General features: G+C 38.7%; 1 protein-coding gene across 1 annotated transcript; it reads right to left on the reverse strand.

Annotated features, from left to right (window-relative positions):
• Positions 1–1,563: 1,563 nt before the first annotated feature.
• Positions 1,564–20,671, reverse strand: LOC135208806 (TBC1 domain family member 13-like; the record flags this gene model as incomplete). Its single annotated transcript, XM_064241337.1, is given in 3 exon segments — positions 1,564–6,038; positions 18,170–18,227; positions 20,549–20,671. Coding segments are annotated over 3 exon segments (265 nt in total), but the record flags the coding sequence as incomplete, so codon positions are not given.
• Positions 20,672–21,178: the final 507 nt, after the last annotated feature.

The raw sequence follows: 21,178 nt of genomic DNA on the forward strand, positions 1-21,178 counted from the left end.
ACAAAACCTACTTGAAGTTTTCACAAATATCCTTGCCTTTGATATTTATGCATAGAAAAGTGGTCTTAACAATAAAGTTCACAGACATTTAGCGAGAAGCTATAAGCATAAAGTGAATCTGAGGCTAAGCTTGAACCTACATTATTGTCCTTAAGTTCTTTACATAGTATGTCCCTATTAATATAAGTACAAAATAAAACTATTTCAGAGATCAAAATTATTTTGTGCAAGTTTCAACAATGAAGATTAAAAAAAAAAGCAACAATACACACAAATTTATCACCAGTGTTATTGCTATTATCATTTTGAAATATTTACAGACTTCCAAAGCCCACAAAATGTCGAATTTAACATAATAGTGATTTCTCATGTATTACTAAATTAAAAAATGTTAATTTCTTTCCTTAAACAAACATGACAATGAATGCCTTGAACATGTCTGTTAACTTTTAGTGATTATTATCATTACTAATACACAGTTTAACCACCCTGCACAGTATACTTCCAAAACCAGTGCACTTCGGGTATAAAAGTCAAGTTCTCTCAAACAACTTTTAGCAGGCCTCTCCTTCCAAAGCAAAACTTAGAATTCTGCTTTAATTACAAGTATGGTAATGAGTTTTTTGCAAGTTTGACAACATCTATGCTGTCCCTTAAGTGCTGAATGTCAATTTATGGTCTTGTTGATTTTGAAGCTACATACAGCTGAATTGCAACTTGCTTTTCTTATGTTGGTCACATCAAAGCCAGCCTGTCAGCATCCTGCAGTCACAAAAGATGCAACTCTTATAGTAGGATCACCTGGTCTTGACCATATCTATCCATATACTTGCAACTCTAGTCTCATATGTGGAATATTTCTCTTCTTAATAAAATGGATACGAAAGTAAGAAAGGCAATTCTATTTTTTAACAATAACCTTCTAAGTCTTTTTTAAAAGATATGACTTCACTATGCTGGACAGGTGGCCTTCCAGCCAACTTTCTACGATAAAAATGATCACTGTTATTGTACTGAGCGGAAGGGGAGAAAGTATCCTACAAAGACCACCAAGTATCTCTGGCTAGACCGTCATATCCCAACAACATACAAAGGTAATTATTATACATACAATGCTAATGCAAGTTAACTGGAAAGACAGTCTATATGCAGATAGTTTGACTAACAAAGCTTTAAGCTACTTGTCTAATACCTTGCAGATCACAAAGATGACATCAGTTTTTTCCCAGTCCCACAGAGAAGCTGACCAAACATTGTAAACCAGAAAACAAGGTTCTCTCTGGATTTTGCCTTACAGAAGCCATGCTCAAATGCCGAGAACAGGTTGGAATTAAGATGTTCAGCAATAAGTTCATACAGAATGTTTGTATACAAATATTCCTGCTAACTTTTAATCCATTTTCCATACAGCAAATCTGACGTCTTTCGTATGCAGAATTAGCAAAATATGAATCACAGACTATCATTTTACCTGCTGAGAATGTACATTTAAACATGCACAACTTGACACAAATGATTCATGGAGTTATTTGGTTTTGGAACTGCTATGGTCACTGATGTTGGAAGATGCAATGGGAAATGATAAAAAAGAAAGAACCAACCAGTTAGTTTCGCAGCAAATAAAAGAAGAAAATGCCTTTCATACACTATACTTGTTAATGAATAAAGGTGGGCTGTTGTAAAGGTTCTGAAAAGAGATCTAAAAATAAAAACAATTACGTTAACTTCCAATAAACTCTAAAGTATTTCTGATAAAATTTGGAAAAAATAGATGTACATTAACAACAATTAATTGATAATGTTAATAACTCAATTTTAACAATTTAAAGCATTAAAAACATGAATGATAACTTCCTAGGTTTGAAACAGAGTAAAGTTTTCTCTTGATGAAATACTCCTATAAAAGGATGAGGGCTATGATTCACCAAAACAACCATAATTTTACATAAAAAATCAGCATTAATAGCATTTGGGATAAAAAATGAATAAAGTATTCACTGGAATAACCATTACCTTAATAAGATGTGCATTAATAATAAACAAATAAGATAAAAATAATAATGAAGTATTCAGTCCTATACCAAATGCCAGTCACAAACTTTTGTCACTTACGATACTGTTTATCCTTATAAGTTTCTTTAGTTAAATTTCCGGGCAATAGTAAAGTACACTGCATAATACTAGGATTACAGTACTGTGCTGTAGATAGTTATACTGAAGACTAATTTCAAAATAATCCTCGTTTTACATATGCTTTACAGTAAAAAACATTTTACTTTTTATCACTGCTTTAATAGCATTTGTTTGGGGGTAAACCATTGGCCAAAACTCCTGGTTTACAAACGCTGCAGTCAATGTATGAGACTCTTGTTCCAATTGCCAACTTCTAACTTTTTTACTTTTTGCAGGCAAGAAATGTATTCTAATCATAAGAAATAGGATGTGGATATTCTCAATAAAAAGTAATAATATATATATGGGACATGGCCTATTGGAAGAGGAAAATGTATAGTGATAAGTTTTGTATATAAAAATACTGAATATTCTTTAATAATTTACAACAAAAACTGTATCAAGTAAAATCGAAAAGAAAGAAGACTACTCTAAAAATTACCTCTGGATGTTTAGAGACATCTGTTTACTACAGACTGATCAAACATGACAGAGTGCTACACACATACAGTACCTAATAATAACCAAATCACCTATTCATTTCTATCTTCCTATCTATCATGGATATGACCAAGTCAAGGAATAATAGCATAGACAAATTGGATCAATTCTCCATCTATGTTCTCAAGTCTTATTTTATTTGATTTGTTATACTAAAAATAGAAGAAAATTAGTTTTCATATATTATGAAGGTAGATGGAAGAGTTTTGCACTGCAAGTTTAAATTTCTGCACTGCTATTCTTAGTTTTCCCAAGCCCAGATAAATTGGGAGGGTTTGAGTAAAAAGGCATTTGACTGTAAAACATTTGCTGAAACAACTTAAGAAAATAGGCATTCATGACAGAGGCAGCTGACAGGCTCATTTAAAAACTCATACCCTCAACTAGGGATTAAGCTAAGATGAAGGTATACTAATGGTATGAGTCATATAACAGTAGTTACCGAATTACTGCATAATCATTTTTTGTCAAGAACTTTCCTTTTGTCAGTTTGATGTGAAATGAGTATTTAACACACTTATGTTAAGTGTAATTACTGATTGAATTCCAACCTAACCCACATCATCCTAGCAAAATATTCACACTTCTACCAATTTTTCCTGTGCTGTGTCCAAGTTCACAGATTCATTATAATCACTAACTGTATACTCTATGATCTTTTCACATTCACTTTGCCAGTCTATCATCAGCTGTAGTAGTAGTAAGATTAAGCCAGCCTTGTGCTGGCACAGGCTCTTGCTTTTCAGCAGCCCGTAACATATCAGCTGACAGGATGTACCCACTTGCACATTATTTTCCAAAGGCTGTTGTTTCAGAGATGGGTTTTCATTGGCCCTTTAATATTTATCAGTTTTTCATCTGTTTTCTTACTGGTACAGGCTGTACTTTATATTAAACTAAAATATCAAAATTACAAAATTAAGCATTCTCACATGTGCCTATTTCAGTCCTTAATTCTACAGTATTACATAATTACAATTACATCAGGCACTTTACATACCAAATCCTGTTTAAATTATTTTCATCAAAGTTGTAGTGAGAAAGTCCTATACCTCTAAGGAACAGACAAATGATATTAAACATCTCATACACTAATAGGTAAAAAATTTACAACTTATAAATACAATACAAAAAAAATATAACTACACCAAACTAGTAAGTACATAAGCATTATTAAAATTTCATTAAATATTATCAATAGTGGATATTAGCAACTCAGAAATCTGTTCATGCAATTAATGGTTACAGATTTCTGGGGTCATTACAACTATTCCTTCATGAAAATAAATTAAATTTGAGTTTTGTAGGTACCTAATCCAAATTTAAAACAGAAATGACCCTATTATCATTTTTGAAGTTGTGAATCATTATTCTAGCAGTGGAAACACCTTCATTCACTTTTTCAAGATCCACAATATTCACTTGTCAGCAGTTTAATTGTGAAAATGGGAGGGTATATGTAATTATCAACACAAAATGGCATAAGTGCAGATAAAATCATATGTTAAGAGCAAAGATCAAATACTCTGCAGTGGCAGGGAAAATATCTCTGCTCAGGCAGGCAAATTCACTGAGCACTAAGTATGCTGATTTGCTTAATGAGAATGTGTGCTGATTAGCTTATTGATATTAGGGGGAGGGAAAGGTTGGTTAAGTGACTTTGGTGAATGTGGAGGCTAGCTGAACAGCATTCAGTTCTGTGGCTCTCCTTCTGGTTGAAGTGTACACCATTAACTTTATTGCTATGCAAGTTCTAGCTTACATTAGTGTTCCTTACACTACTAGACTTCCTGTTTGTGCGTTAGTATGTGTGCTGATGGCACTGTTGCCTACTCTGTGGCGAAAAATGTCTTGCACCTGAAAACCAAGCTCAAGATCTTGGATAATCTCTATTAGGGCTGGTTTTGCTCCCAAGTCATTGCAGACTATGATGTACTAAAGATGGCCCCATAAGACATCACGCAAGCCAAAGATAAACTGAAATCATATATGAAACAAGCTGGGTAGTACAATGTAAGTTGTTCTTGATTAGGATATAATTATGAAAATGAATTTTGGAAAAAAAAAAATGTTGAGGATGAACTGTCACTGGAACTGGTAAAATAACTGGTAAAATGAATTTTATACAATTTCATTAAAGCACTATTGGTTTTTCTACATCCCTTACTGTAATGTAGAGCTGTCAGGGATATGCTTGCCAAATGACTTTGATAGCCATTCATTCAATTCTTACACTAAATTTTAAACAGACAAGTGAGTTAGTGTATAATAAAATACTGCCCCTCACTTGCAATGACTAATCTTACAGTTATTTTCCTAATGAAAACATGTTTGTTAGAAAATGTACTGTGCAGAACAGTCTATTTTTAGTTAGTCTGGTATTTGTTTTGTTAATGTTATTGTTACATGAACATGACATTCATTAGATACACTACCTGTGGAAAATGTGTGTGATGATACAGACTTTATTGTGATAAGCAATTTGGGTAAGGCAGCATATCATAGAATGTCTTCATTGATTTTTTGGTTTTTAATTTCCATATTTTTAAGTGTTCTGTGTTAAATCTGTTATTATAAACCTACATTAACCCTATATATATATACTCTTGATATAAAAGGTGAAATTTACTAATGTAATCCCACAAATACTGACATTTCCAGTATGTTTAAAATACATACTACGTATTAATTAAGGCATATTACCCTCATAAAATCTCACCAATGTCTAAATATCCAAGTTCCCTACAAAATAATATAGAGGAAAACATACTCCTTAGGCAATAACTATTTGAGCTTTCATAAGGATCGGATTGAAATATAACAAAAGATGCAATCAACCATCCCTTCACCAGGCAAGTAATGAAATCAACATCAAATATATGAAAAGGTCAAACTATGCAGTATATATAGGGGATAGCCATAATCCCTTATAGTACTATTTGGATGCTCAACCCTTCAGAAAAATGAGCAAAATCTAGTTCAAGAAGGTTAATACCAGAGCTGTGGCACAACTTGTAATATACTGTCTGATAAAAGTGTGGGCTAACACCACAAAATCTGATAGTAACCTCTAAGATACAGATTTTTAAAATTTCTTATTATTAGTTCTTAGCAAATCAAACAAAAGCTACTTCTCATATGAAAGTGTATCAAAATGGTTAAAAACCTTATCAGGAAAATGGCAGAAGAGATAAACAATGTATAAATTTCTATTGAAACAAGAAACTGACCCTTATGAACTAATCAACAACAGCATCACTCTCTTCTTCATAATCCTTGGGTCAGCTAGATGATTCTGTGCCAGTTACTTCTACAAGTTCTGTGGCTTTACTGAGAAGTACTTGGACATCCACTGGAGGATAACGCTGAGGGAAATGGAATGTGATAAGGCATATTACAATTTTATAACAATTTCTGAATATTTGAGACATACAAACCACAGTCTTACATACCCTTTGATTCTCTAGTCACATGCTGAAACAAGAATGTGACTAGAACTGAAATTTCTTTTTATTTGCTTCTAAATTTGTAGTCTCTACCAATTCCTACCTTTACTTAATACTGTACACAGTAATTAATCATTCTAATAGAAAAATTGTAAGAATTACCTGAATATTTAAAACAAGCCCCTTTGCATTATGCAGAGTTTAAGACAATAATGATGATATAAGAAATGGGAACACTTCTTTGTATTAAACATGGGAAAATGATCGTCTTTCATAATCTTCCAAATTTACATATAAAAAGAAGTTCTCACAATACAAAACCAATCCCTTCATAAAAACTGTCATAATCAACCTCAATTTGCAGTAGGACACTTTATTATGTACAGTCACCTCTCAATTAAAGCGTGTTTAATCAACGCGTTTTCGATTTAATGCGAGCTAGAAAATATTTTAAAATGTTTAAAAAACGCAAAAATGATATTGTCATGTTACAATAAAGTTTTATACATACTTACCTGACAGATATATACGATTAATGGCCCACCCAGCCTCCCCGCAGGAGACAGGTGGAAGAGAAGAATTCTGATTAGAAAACGGGAATGGTTCCTAGTCCTGCCACCCAGGGCAGGGCGGTAGATCACCTGACCTACCGGTAGCGTGTGCCGCGAAATTTGAAATTCTGTCGGAGACGACGGAGTCTATAGCTAAGTATATATCTGTCAGGTAAGTATGTATAAAACTTTATTGTAACATGACAATATCATTTTTATACATTCAACTTCCCTGCCAGATATATACTTAGCTGATTAGCACCCATTGGTGGTGGGTAAGAGACAGCTAACTACTGAAATAGACAGGTAAACAACATATGTTGTAGGTATTAATAAACCTTGGTTCCTACCTTATTAGGCTGAAGACTTCGCGGCTACTGCCTTGGAGTCTGCTTAGCCTCAAGAGCCTCAGCGAGATATTGATCTATGGCTAAGAGTTCTTGTGGGTCTGCCAATGGGGTCTTATCCACTTACTCGGCAGAGCCTAAAGGCCTTTGTCATTGGGTGCTATTCCACTAACATGACAATACACCTTGTTCAAGGAGCACAACACCGATCCCGATCACCTGATCCTAACATCCATGTTAGTTCTAAGATTGCAAGGAGTTATCCCCGAACTCCTTACAAACAACCAAAAACTCGAAACATAATTACACTTTCATTACAAAATATACAAAAAAAAAAAAAAAATTTTGTACTCCCCTACTAGTCATACATACCCTTGATCCCCTACCAGCAATGACACTATGCTCCCGTGCGACATCAGTGAGCTTGCTAATAGAAAACCAAGCACATATCTGACAAGAGGGTTTATGTACGATAAAACACAATATTTAAGGATCAGTCTTTGCTCCAAGACCCAGCACTATCTGCTGATACAAATGGACCTAGCGAGAAGCACTTCTCATAGGTCACTCTCACATCCTTCAGATAATGAGATGCAACCACTGAATTGCAACTCCAATATGTAGTCTCAATGATATTTTTTAGAGACATATTCTTTTGGAACGCCAAGGACGTTGCTACTGCTCTCACCTCATGGGTCTTGACCTTTAGAAGACCGAAGGATTCCTCCGAGCAGTTCTTGTGAGCGTCCGTAATTACGCTTCTCACAAAGAAAGCCAAGGCGTTCTTGGACATGAGTCTTTTGGGGTTCTTCACCGCACACCAAAGACCTTGTTGACAAGCTCCCATCTGTCTCTTCCTCTCTAAATAATATTTAAGAGCTCTCACTGGACAGAGAGACCTCTCTATCTCTCTGCCTACGAGGTTAGATAGGCCTTTTACCTCAAAACTTCTGGGCCACGGTTTTGACGGGTTTTCGTTCTTTGCCAGAAACATTGTCTGGAAAGAACAGATGGCAGCATCTCCTTTGAACCCCACTGTGGAATCTAGAGCGTGCAATTCGCTCGTCCTCTGGCTGTAGCGAGAGACACCAGGAATAAGCATTTCCTAGTGACGTCGCGGAAGGAAGCCAGATGTAAAGGCTCGAATTTATCCGATGAAAGGAATTTCAGTACCACGTCTAGATTCCAACTAGGTGTTCTAGGAGTAGCTGCCTTTGAAGTTTCAAAGGATCTAATTAGATCGTGTAGATCTTTGTTGCTTGCAATATCTAACCCTCGATTCCTAAATACTGAAGACAGCATGCTTCTGTATCCTTTTATTGTTGAGACAGAAAGGTGTGATTCCTCTCTCAGAAAGAGGAGGAAATCGGCAATATTCACTATAGAGGTACTGGAGGAGGACAGCTTCTGACTCTTACACCACCTCCTAAAGACTTCCCACTTTGATTGGTATACTCTTCTCGTCGAAGCTCTGCAGGCTCTAGCGATAGAGCCCGCAGCCTTGCGAGAAAAGCCCCTCGCTCTGACAAGTCTTTCGATAGTCGAAAGGCAGTCAGAGCGAGACCTGGGAGGTTGTGATGAAACCTCTCGAAGTGGGGTTGTCTGAGTAGATCTGGTCTGTTTGGAAGAGATCTGGGGAAGTCCACTATCCACTCCAGTACCTCTGTGAACCATTCCTGGGCTGGCCAAAATGGGGCTATTAGCGTCAACTTCGTGTTCTTCGAAGCTACGAACTTCCTGAGCACTTCCCCCAGGATCTTGAACGGGGGAAAGGCATATGCGTCCACACCCGACCAATCCAGGAGAAACGCGTCTATTGCGAAGGCTCTCGGATCTTCCACTAGAGAGCAAAAGATCTCTATTCTTTTGGAGAGGAACGTCGCAAATAGGTCTATGTGAGGTCTCCCCCACAGGGACCAAAGACTTCGACACACTTCTTCGTGTAGAGTCCATTCTGTGGGAAGGACCTGATTCCTCCTGCTCAGTCTGTCCGCTCTCACATTCTTGATGCCTTGAACAAATCTTGTGAGGAGAGTTATGCCTCTTTCTTCTGTCCAGGTTAACAGGTGTCTTGTTAACTGAAAGAGGGAGAAAGAGTGCGTGCCTCCTTGCTTGCGTATGTAAGCCAGAGCCGTGGTGTTGTCCGAGTTTATCTGTATCACCTCGCCTCTGACTATCTCTTCGAAGAACTTTAAGGCTAGGTGTATGGCCACTAGTTCCTTGCAATTGATGTGCCAGGACACCTGTTCCTTTGTCCAGGTGCCTGACACCTCCCTTGCTCCTAACGTCGCTCCCCATCCCGACTCCGAAGCGTCGGCATATAACACTTGGTCTGGGTTCTGCAGGGCAAGCGATACGCCTTCGTTCTTTTGAAGAGGAAGGATCCACCACTTCAAATGATCCTTTACCTCTTGTGGAAGCGGGAAGATGTCCGAGAGTTGTCCCGTCTTCCAACTCCACACCCCTTTCAGGAAAAACTGAAGAGGGCGAAGGTGAAGCCTCCCCAGAGAGAAGAACTTTTCTAGTGAGGACAGGGTCCCTAAGAGGCTCAGATAATCCCTCGCTGAACTGTTCTTTTTCTCTAAGAAGCTCGAATTTTCGACAAACCTCGAGTGATTCTTTCTCGCGAAGGAAATACTCGAAAACCCCGAGAATCCATCTGAATCCCCAGATAGACCAAGCTCTGGCTGGGGATCAGCTGCGACTTCTCGAGGTTCACGAGTAATCCCAGCGATTCTATCATGTTCTTGTTACTGATAAGTCCTCCAAGCACTGAATCTCCGACTTGGCCCTGATCAGCCAGTCGTCCAAGTAGAGGGAGATGTTTATTCCCTCTAGGTGAAGCCATCTTGCCACATTCGCCATCAGGTTGGTGAATACTTGCGGGGCTGTAGACAGACCGAAGCACAGAGCCCTGAATTGAAAGATCTTGTCTCCTATTACAAAACGAAGATATTTCTTTGACAAATGTTGAATGGGAACGTGGAAATATGCGTCTTGCAAGTCCAGAGAGACCATCCAATCTCCTGGACGAAGAGCCGACATTACTGAGGCGGACGTTTCCATGCGAAACTTCTTTTTCTGAACAAAGCGATTCAGAGCGCTTACGTCCAGAACTGGTCTCCACCCCCCCGATGCCTTTGGTACTAGAAAAAGGCGATTGTAAAATCCCGGGGAGTGTGGATCCTGCACAAGTTCGATGGCCTCTTTTTCCCACATTTGTTCTACCATTTGAAGGAGTCTTTCTCATTACCGGGTCTCTGTACCTCGCTGACAGTTCCCGAGGCGTAGATGTTAGGGGAGGGCTGTTCTCGAAGGGGATTACATATCCCTTCTTTAGGACCAACACTGACCAAGGGTCGGCTCCCCTTTTTGCCCATACTCCTGCAAAGTTCAGGAGTCTGGCGCCCACTGGTGCTTGAAGGAGCAACAAGTCATTTGGATTTCTTGAAGGGCCTAAAGGAAGACCTTCCTCTCTTATCAGAGCTCTTCTTTCTGGCAGGGGGACGAGCCGCTGTACCTCCACGAAAGGGCTGCTGAGGAGGACGAGAGTCCTTCTTAATCGCCGACACTACAGGGCGTTCTTTCTTGGACGTTTGTGTTAGTAGGTCTTGTGTCGCCTTCTCAGTTAGCGAGCGAGATATATCCTTCACTAACTGAGAAGGAAACAGATGATCCGATAGAGGGGCGAACAATAAAGCAGTCCTCTGGCTCGGAGAAACCCCTTTCGATAATAGGGATCCATATACTGATCTCTTTTTCAGGAGACCAGCACCAAAAAGGGAAGCACTTCACTCGAACCGTCCTGTACTGCCTTGTCCATGCAAGACAGGACGCTATGGAGAATCTCTGGGTTTTTAAGAAACTCCGGATCTTTAGATTTGTTGGCCAGAACTCCGAGTGACCAATCCAGAAAGTTGAACACCTCTAAAGTGACAAAAAGTCCCTTTAGAAAGTGGTTCAACTCTGAAGTGCTCCACGTCGCTCTGACCGATCCTAAGGAGTGACGTCTAGAGGCCTCCACTAAATTGGAAAAGTCCGCATCTGCAGAGGCAGGTAGAGAAAGACCCATAGTCTCTCCTGTCCCATACCAAATACCTCTCTTTCCATGTAGTTTGGAAGGAGGCATGCAGAATACCGTCTTTCCTAACTCTTTCTTCTTGTCCATCCAAGAATCTAAAGAATGGAGTGCCTTCTTCATCGATATAGCAGGCTTCATTTTCAAAAAGGCCGAAGATTTTGCCGTAGCCGAGCTCGAAAAGAGAGAACGAGGAGAAGGGGGAGCCGCCGGACTAAGAGAATCTCCAAACTCTTGAAGCAATAATGAGGCTAAGACTTTATAACTCGAGAGTCCCTCATTAGCAGGAGGTTCGTCATCAGACAACTCGTTTAACCCTCGATCAGACGAAGGAGAAAGTTCACGTTTGGAGGGAGAGTCCTTCCAAGACCTCCTACGCTCTGAAGGAGAGGAGCTCCTATTTGGAGAAGAGTCATAAATTCCAGGAATGAGTCTCCGACTCCTGCCTAAGGCTCTTGACTCTTGCCTCCTGACTCCTGCCTCCTGGCTCCTTGACTCTTGCCTCCGACCTCCTTGCCTCACCTGGCTCTGAGAACCTCCGATGCCGTCCTGACTCCGGACTCCTGTGCCTCCTGACCTCCGGACTCCTGCTCCTGCCTCCTGACTCCGGACTCCTGCCTGACCTGACCTACCTGCATCTGCCTCCTTGGACCTCCGCCTCCTTGCATCTGACTCCTTGATCCGCCTCCTTGCATCCTGGCTCTGGACTCTGCTCCTGCCTCCTGCCTGGATGCCTCCACACTCCTGGCTCTTGGCTCCTGCCTCCAGGTTGACTCCTCACTCCTGGCTCTTGGCTCCTGCCTCCTGGGTGACTCCTCACTCCTGGCCGGTGCCAGACGTCTGATAGGTTCATCCAGGTTCGTACAGGAAACCTCACCTCGAGTAGGAGTATCGATCCTGGCGGCAGATACCTCCATACGTCTGGAGAATCTTTTGATCGGAAGGGAAGAGTCTTTCCTTCTAGGAGGCTCCTTTGACAGAACTCCTACAAAAGACGAAATCTGTTCTTGCATCGCCATCATGAATCTCTTCGTAACCTCCTCTTTATCCTCTTCGGGAGGAGGGGAAGGAGGGGAGGAGTCCATCGCCTCCACCTCCTGCCTCCTTCTCACTCTGGTTGAAAGAATGGCTCTTCTTGCCTTCTTCACTCCCGAGGGAGACTCCTCAGGGAAGTTTTCTGGGCTCGAATCAATAGTCGGAGCCTTCCAACTCCTCTTGAGTGGCCGAGATCGATCTGAGTCTCTCCAATCACGTCTCGGAGATGAAGATCCCGACGACGAAAAACACTCACGCAGGACGCTTTTACAATAGCGATCCTTGGCAGTCTGGGGTGTCACAGAAACCGCCGAAGGGACACCTGATCGGTGGGGATTCTCCACAACCTCCTTTCGGTTTTCGACATTCCTTCTCCTCTGGGCATGTGAGCTTGGAAGAGGTCTAGACCTAGGAGCGTTGCTGAGCCGACCAGATGCCCCCTCCACTACACTGGGGACACTCATATCACTGTCCACTGAATAATCACTAGCCTTACCTTGTATGGCAGCCATTTTGTTTTCCATCAACTTGAAGGCTGCTTTTAGATCCGCAAGTTCTTTTGCTGAATCTACAGGTTCTGCAATAGGAGAAGGGGCTGCAATGGAAGGAGAAGTAGCAATACTTACCCTTGGGGAAGATCCCAAGCTAGGAATTAGTTCAGATCTAGAACTACTTAAACTTCTATAAGAAGCCTTCCTCACTCTTTCTCTCTCTAACTTTTTTAAATAATTAGTTAGATTCTTCCATTCGTTCTCACTCAAGTTCTCACATTCCTTACAAGTATTAGTAAAAGAACATTCATACTCCCTGCAACCCTTGCATACCGTGTGAGGGTCTACCGAAGCTTTCGGCAACCTCACCTTACAGCCTACATTCACACAACGTCTCACAACCATTCCAGAGTCAGACATTATTAAAGAAAATTCCAAAATCAAGTCCACAAAACAGTCCACAAAAGCGTATGCCAATCCAACAATCCAGATACGTCACCAAAAGTCGGTCAAGAAGATCAATTGCCGGTGAAAAAAGAAAAACCAATCGAGAGGAACCAACAACAATGTTGATGGCCCGGGCGACAGAAGAATTCTGATTAGAAAACGGGAATGGTTCCTAGTCCTGCCACCCAGGGCAGGGCGGTAGATCACCTGACCTACCGGTAGCGTGTGCCGCGAAATTTGAAATTCTGTCGGAGACGACGGAGTCTATAGCTAAGTATATATCTGGCAGGGAAGTTGAATGTATAAAAATTTTGATTTAATGTGAATTGGCACCGAAGCATTGTTTTCAAATCACCCACGCATCAGCGCTGCAGATGACGGCTGTCGATATAGAGACATAGCTAAGTGCACTACATGTATTTATTAATAGAGCGAGAGACTTTGTGTACAATATTTATTAATAAAGCGAAAGACATGTTAATTTGTTAATTAATAAAGTGAAAGATTTTTCTGTTTTCTTTTTTGTCTGACCTAAATAGTACAGGTATTCTCCTATATACAATGGTGTTAGGTTCCAAAATCCCATCGTTTGTTGGAAAAATCGTATCTCGAATATACCTAGCCTATCCCACACTAAGGTAATCAGCATCATCTTTACATCTAGGGTAGCCTAGCCTACACTGCGCAGTATTCTTTATAAACATACGGTATAGTAATTATTAATTTAAGCTAATTCTCTAGATTCAATGCATATTGCTTATGATAATTCAATAGAAAAATTGGACATGAAACAAGAATCGGTTTCGTTCCGACATTGGCATAATTGAGCGATGTCACACTGCTGATGGCTAAGTATTATTATAAACGTAATGACTATGCATCTTTTCCACGAATCTTTTAAAAGTTATACATTACTTCAATGTTATCCAACAATATTGTAAGTATTCTCATATTATTGTATTACTATAAAATAGTAACATAGTGGTCAATGTTTTGGTTTGGAAATCAGCTGATGGCAAATACGAGTGTATTTCTCCGTATATAACTCAATTCTGTGGGAATTTTCTTGCTTTTAGTTAGCATAAACAAATATCTAGATACAGTGGACCCCCTTATTCGTGTTCTCCAGATTAGCAGACTCACACATTCGCGGATTTCTCTCGGGAACATTTCCCTGCATTACTCGCGGAAAATTTGCCCATTCACGGTATTTTTTATGAGAAATAAGCACAAATTCCTGGTTTCTTTTTATATTAATTTGATCATAAAATGCACATTTTGCAATAAAACTATTAAAAAAAACAGGTATAGAAATTTTTTGTGATTTTTCCTAAGTTTTGACTAACAAAATAGGAGGTTTTAAGCATTTTTATAGGGGTTCCAACTATTTGCAGGTTCTAACTATTCACGGAGGGGTCTGGTACACATCCCCCGCGAATACGGGGGGACCACTATTTACTTATATGACACAAGACCATTTTTCATTATACAATGAATTTTTAAGCTGAAATATGACTTGAATAAGTCTCATTGTGAACTAAATTACTTTTTTCGTTAACAGATTGTGTTGGAAAGAGATGTGATTCCATTTGCTATTTTCACTCTTATTTCATCATAATAACAGCTTTACATTATTTACTTTTATTGGCATAAAAATAACAGTAAAATTTGTTGTCTCAAGCCCAATAGTTTTGATTAAAATTATTTGCTCTTGATTTTATCTACGGTTGTGTTTGATGGCATAACTTTTTGGGAGTTTTATCAATGTTGCCAATGCATGATAATAGTCATTAGCAACTTGAACAGCTTTCTAAGCTTCAGCTACAACTTGGTTTAAATTCAACAGCATATCTCCTTGCTGATCTTTGATCTATAGGAAATAAAGTTATTACATAAAAATATATCAGTCCTATTCTACTTAACGTCGTTTATAACATAACTACGGTAATTGTTTACTATGGTACGATGGTTGAAATACAAGCCAAACTGATATTGCTGTTATTCAATTCAGTTGTACTTAGCATGAAAGTACAGAGTTACCCAAGTCCAGGGATGTAACCCCCCCTTATTACTGTTATTTTTTATGGGAAAAATGTTTAAACAACGCGTTTCTAATTAACGTGAGCTCTCCAGGAACGTAACCCTTGTGTTAATTGAGAGGTGACTATATCTTTTGACATCCTGAAGACAAAAGCAACAGAACAGCTTCTCCAAAGGTCTGATGGGTCTAACTTTTCTTTGAAACTGGTGCCCCCTCAATCATCCATTCTGAGAAATCTGTTGCCAAAGTGAGGATCCAAGTGCATCAGGAACAGCATGTGATAGAAATTTTGGTTGAAGCCATTAACACCCAAAAAGGAGAACTCTCTAAGCTGCCTGAGGGTGAATAGTCTCTCCAGTAACTACAAAAGAAACTTTTGAGCTCATGCAAGTGTTGCAGTTGCAAGGGTATGAAAGACCAAGACTGAAAAAAGAGTTGGTTTACATTCAATGACCCCAGCCAAGTCAAATAAAAAAGTGTGAATGGGGTGGACACTGGTGAACTAATAACTCCAAACCACAAAAGTGCAGAGGAGAGGGAAAGTATCTCCATATGACAATGATGAAAGGAAAAAACAACTGGTTCTCTCCTTCCTATACCATTCCCACCCCTGCAAAAAGGAAAACAGTATGCAGAAGAACACCTAAAATGTTAAAGTACACTGCACTTTTCAAGATACATTACACAAACTTGACAATGGTTGCATACCTAGCAGGAACAAAAACAATTATACAATACAAGTAATTGTATTATCCATAATACATATGAGAGTAAGTTATAAAAACTTACAATTACATTTTGCATCCCTGACATTAGAAACAACCATGTTTATAAAAACAAAAAATTAATAATAATTAGAGGTTAAATAAAACGTTGATGGCTACTTTAATAAGATAGGTCCCTAGAACGTAATCAAATTTAGGAAAACTGACCAGCCATGGTTTGATGATACATGGAGATGAGTCTACCATGACAGACTAAATTCAATGCATGGTGACAAAATCATTCAAGTGAAAACTGCACTATTTTTGTTGAGTCTCCCCTGCTTGTGAATAGAACTTCCCATATAGCCGAGAGAAATTACAATACATAACTCCTTGAAGAGGAAATCTGAAGGAATTGCACAGCCTCTTTCTGTGGTGGACCAAATTGGCATCACCTATCTTTGGTAGACTGGTTACTGGTCCTAGGGAAAAGGCTGAACTACTTCATGGAGCTTTATTCCTCACACCATTGGATTGTGGAACTGCCTCCCAAAGGATGTCGTGCAGTTGGAACTTCAGATGTTCAAGCGAAAATGCAATGCATTACTACCCTAATTATTCTTGCATTTCAATACATTTTTATCTACAGGCATTCCCTGGTTGTCAGCTGGGGCTCTGTTCTTGGTAGGGTGTTGATAAGCGAAAACCGCCATTAACCGAAACTCTGTGATTCATGGGCCTTATGTTGTCGATATCGGTTAATGGCGCCCGTTAGGTAAGTTATGGCGCCTAACTCTATTATCGCCACCTTATGGCGCCAATAACCGGAATTCGGCAGTTATGAAACCATAAATCGCCAATTTCATGGCACTAGACAAGCACCATAAAACTGGATAGTCATTAACAGAGTACTGGGAACTGCATGTATTTACATATTTATTAATTTTTTTTAATAAGTGGGATCTCTTCTCTCTGTATTTCCCTTAATGTATTTCCTTTTACCTCTTCCTAATAAGCACCATATTCTTTGGAAACTTGAATTTCAAATCAATGCCACCTGTGGGCTTGTTCCATATGAATAGCTTCATTTTCATTTAAAAAAAACACTGATTTGGTGACTGGTATACTGTATACTGGACTGGTATACAGGAAGGCTGAATGACTGGTCTTATTCAAGTGGGATTTATTGTCAGGCATTCAGGCTGGTATTTTTTCTAGTTCTGCTGGTATTACTCTTCTTTTGTCTACATGTTTTGACCACCCCTCACAGGTCATTATTGGGACAAGTTAGCAAAGGAACTGAAGAAACAGTGTCTTCGTACCGATATTTATAGTGGCTCATCTCAGGCGCTGATTTCTCATTGGCTGAGCTGGTCTTGGGCGAAGTATAAGATCGCGCATGGATGGTCTCGGTTCTCCTCAAGTGTGAACATTGGGGATGGGCCCTGGAATTCCTGGCACCCTGCAAACATTCCTGATTGGCTGGCATGTTTGTGCAACTATTCGTAGTCATCCTCCAAGCAGCAGTAGGGAGGAGAAAAGTTTATTGTGTCATGTTCTAGTTTGGTTTCTCCTTCCCAATGTGCAGCGCTTCCAGAAGGCGTGGGCGGCAGTGGTCAGTTGTTTGGTCAATAATTTCGATATTAGGGATAATATAGTTTCTTTTAATTGTCTTGCTGTGGGCAGTCCCAGCATGATTATGAATAGCTCCTTCTTGGGCGTGACAGGATATCCTTTTTGAGAAGCAAATGGTGGTCATTCCGATGTAGTATTTGCTTTAGACCATGTTTGTCTTCTTCAAGGGATCCTGCAAGGGTGCCACTGGATTATCCTCATCACCAGGCTGCTGGTCCTCTTGGTTTTGTAGAAGAAAACAAGGTTGCCTTGTTGGGATCGGTGGGGCTGACATTTCCCTTGATGAAAGTTCCCTTTGTACAAGATCTTAATGAGCTTTGGGACATAAGGGCGGGGATTTTGGTGGTACCATCCCTCAACATTCTTGACAAGAAACCAGTTGTCGCTGAACAATACTCTTACGGAAATATGAAGGTTTGTATATGCCTAGGAACACTTACACACTGAAAATACAGTTATTGCATTTTAAGAATTTGAGAAGGGTGCTCACAGTCATATTTGAAGTTTGTTAAAATTTCTTTACTTGTTACACTTACTTGTTATAACTATGAAATACAGTTTACATTATCTTGAAGAATCAGCATATTTACCAAATATAAAATGACTGATACAGAATGAGGCAAGGTATAAAGTCATCTATATGAATGAAGTTTGTGGAACAATATTACAAATCAAAATTCAGTACCTAAAATCTACAGAATACATAAATTGGAGTTCTTACCTGAAGCAGCTTCATGTTAGAAGCAAAGTCATTCTCTAGCATTACATCTCTCTGCAACCTGATGAAAAGCATATGGTGAAAATATAATCTTCCATCAAAGATATTCTACACAAAAAATAATGTACAATGAAAAGCACACTGAAATCATAAAATTAATTCTTAATGCCAATAAGAAAATGTATGCAGCACCTTCACAACACAGTTGAATGAACTGTCAAGTATATTTTTAAAAGCAAAATTCTCTTATCCCAATCCACTGCATGTACTTTTAATTGATTTCCAATGTCCAAACATCATTCAAGACATTGAGTTCTAGATCAAATGAAAATAGAACTTAGGTTATGCACTTTTATGTTAGCCCCAGAAGACATTTTTTGAGGTTTTATGGTATCACTTGTGGAATTATTCAACATCTCAATTCATAATGACAATTTAATTCATATTCTAACTCTGAGTAATCCTTAAAAAAATCACAAATCTCCAAATAGCTGAAGGTACAGCCATTCCTGGTATCTGAAAAAATGAAGCTGTTCTTCCCAATGACAATTAAAAACATAACCACTGAATCAATATTGCTGACAAACACCTGTATGTCAACCAGAGACTTGGAATGCCTCTTCTGCAGTCAGAAGTAATTTTTTTTTTTAAGAACACTTGTAGTGCAGTGGAAATGAAATTAAAAATAAGAGTTAAATATAGTTTTAGATTTGCATATTCACACTTATCTTAAAAACAAACTAAGCTCTACGTAATGTTCTACATTTAAATTAAATTTTATCATAAATTATAAACCAGCGCAAGAAGAGCCGTTGTTAGACTCAAGAGGTCTGAATAAACTAATCCTTTATAATAATAATAATAATAATAATAATAATAATAATAATAATAATAATAATAATAATAATAATAATAATAATAATAAGGAAACTGAAGGAATGATAACAGCAGCACAAGATCAGGCCCTAAGAACCAGATATGTCCAAAAAACGATAGACAGAAATAACATCTCTCCCATATGTAGGAAGTGCAATACGAAAAATGAAACCATAAACCACATAGCAAGCGAATGCCCGGCACTTGCACAGAACCAGTACAAAAAGAGGCATGATTCAGTGGCAAAAGCCCTCCACTGGAGCCTGTGCAAGAAACATCAGCTACCTTGCAGTAATAAGTGGTACGAGCACCAACCAGAGGGAGTGATAGAAAACGATCACGCAAAGATCCTCTGGGACTATGGTATCAGAACAGATAGGGTGATACGTGGAAATAGACCAGACGTGACGTTGATTGACAAAGTCAAGAAGAAAGTATCACTCATTGATGTCCCAATACCATGGGACACCAGAGTTGAAGAGAAAGAGAGGGAAAAAATGGATAAGTATCAAGATCTGAAAATAGAAACAAGAAGAATATGGGATATGCCAGTGGAAATCTTACCCACAATCATAAGAGCACTAGGCACGATCCCAAGATCCCTGAAAAGGAATCTAGAAAAACTAGACGCTGAAGTAGCTCCAGGACTCATGCAGAAGAGTGTGATCCTAGAAACGGCGCACATAGTAAGAAAAGTGATGGACTCCTAAAGGAGGCAGGATGCAACCCGGAACCCCACACTATAAATACCACCCAGTCGAATTGGAGGACTGTGATAGAGCAAAAAAAAATAAATAAATAAAATAATAATAATAATAATAATAATTTATGGCACTTGATTAATACTACATCTTCACAAACTTTCTGTTATCATTAGTATATTGTTAAATAAAGCAAATTTTCCACCTTCAGACCAAATTCAAATAACATTCCTAGTTTTGATTTTTTATTTACTATATAGATTTTTGGCATTATGCCAAGCACTGGGGCAACTAAGGCCATTCAGACTGAAATGGAAATTGACAGTAAAAGGTTTGAAAGGTGTTACAGGAGGAAACCCTTGCAGTTGCACTATGAAAGAACTGTTAGGAGAGGGTGAACAGTAAGATGGAAGAAAGAGAATATGAACAGAGGTACAGTACATGGAATGAAAGTAGTTGCAGCTAGGGGCTGAAGGGACGCTGCAAAGAACCTTAAGTAATGCCTACATTGCACCGAATGAGGTGCACTGATGGCACTACCTCCCTACGGGAAACATTCCTGATAAATTAGCATATAACGTTGTTAACATCAGTCTTGCAAATACTATATACATCTGCACCATCCCATGAAATAGTAAATGAAATAACAATTGGCCCTCAAATGTTTGGGGTGTGAATCCCCTGCTTTAAACCAAGATGACACCTAACTGAATGCCAAAATATGAAACTGACCATGAAATTGAAATATTCTTGCTAAAAGTTACTGTTGCAGGATTTTGAGACAGTTAAAAATATTTATACATACACTAGCATTGCTGTGCACACTTGGATGAGATAGCTAAAACGATTGGAGTCTGCAAACAAGGAATCCCATACACGGATGACATCAGGGAGATCAAACTCTTGTGACAAAAGAAGTGTCAACCATCTGGAAAATTGAAAAAGTTCTTCATGACGCTCTTGTCAATATAATTTGGATATTTTTTCAATATATTTCTTACTGTATTTAACACTACATTCCATTTTAAAATAGGACATGGAGAATCCGGCATAATATCTAAGTTTTCTTTGACTTTATGTGTGTTACCTTGAAGTGTTCACCAGAAAAGGAAGTAAAATGAAGATGTTTGCATTTTGATCTTTAAGGAATAAGGCACATATTATGTATTATCACAGAATAAAAAACTTCAGTTTGCAAAAGTCTACTACATACTAAGTTTTAATACTTTTTATTATCCAAGAATATTAACATTGTCGCATTGTGTATTATGAATTTGAAAGTGTGCCTTATGCCTTAAAGATCAGAATGCAAACATCTTCATATATTAGATATATATGTAGAATCTAGTAATGGCCACTTTTTTACTAGATACATATGCCACTGTAATTGCCACAATGCCCTCTTAACTTCTTGAATTCAAGAAGTTAAGAGGGC

This window comes from Macrobrachium nipponense, chromosome 35, assembly GCF_015104395.2.
Source record: "Macrobrachium nipponense isolate FS-2020 chromosome 35, ASM1510439v2, whole genome shotgun sequence".
NCBI classification, from domain to species: domain Eukaryota; kingdom Metazoa; phylum Arthropoda; class Malacostraca; order Decapoda; family Palaemonidae; genus Macrobrachium; species Macrobrachium nipponense.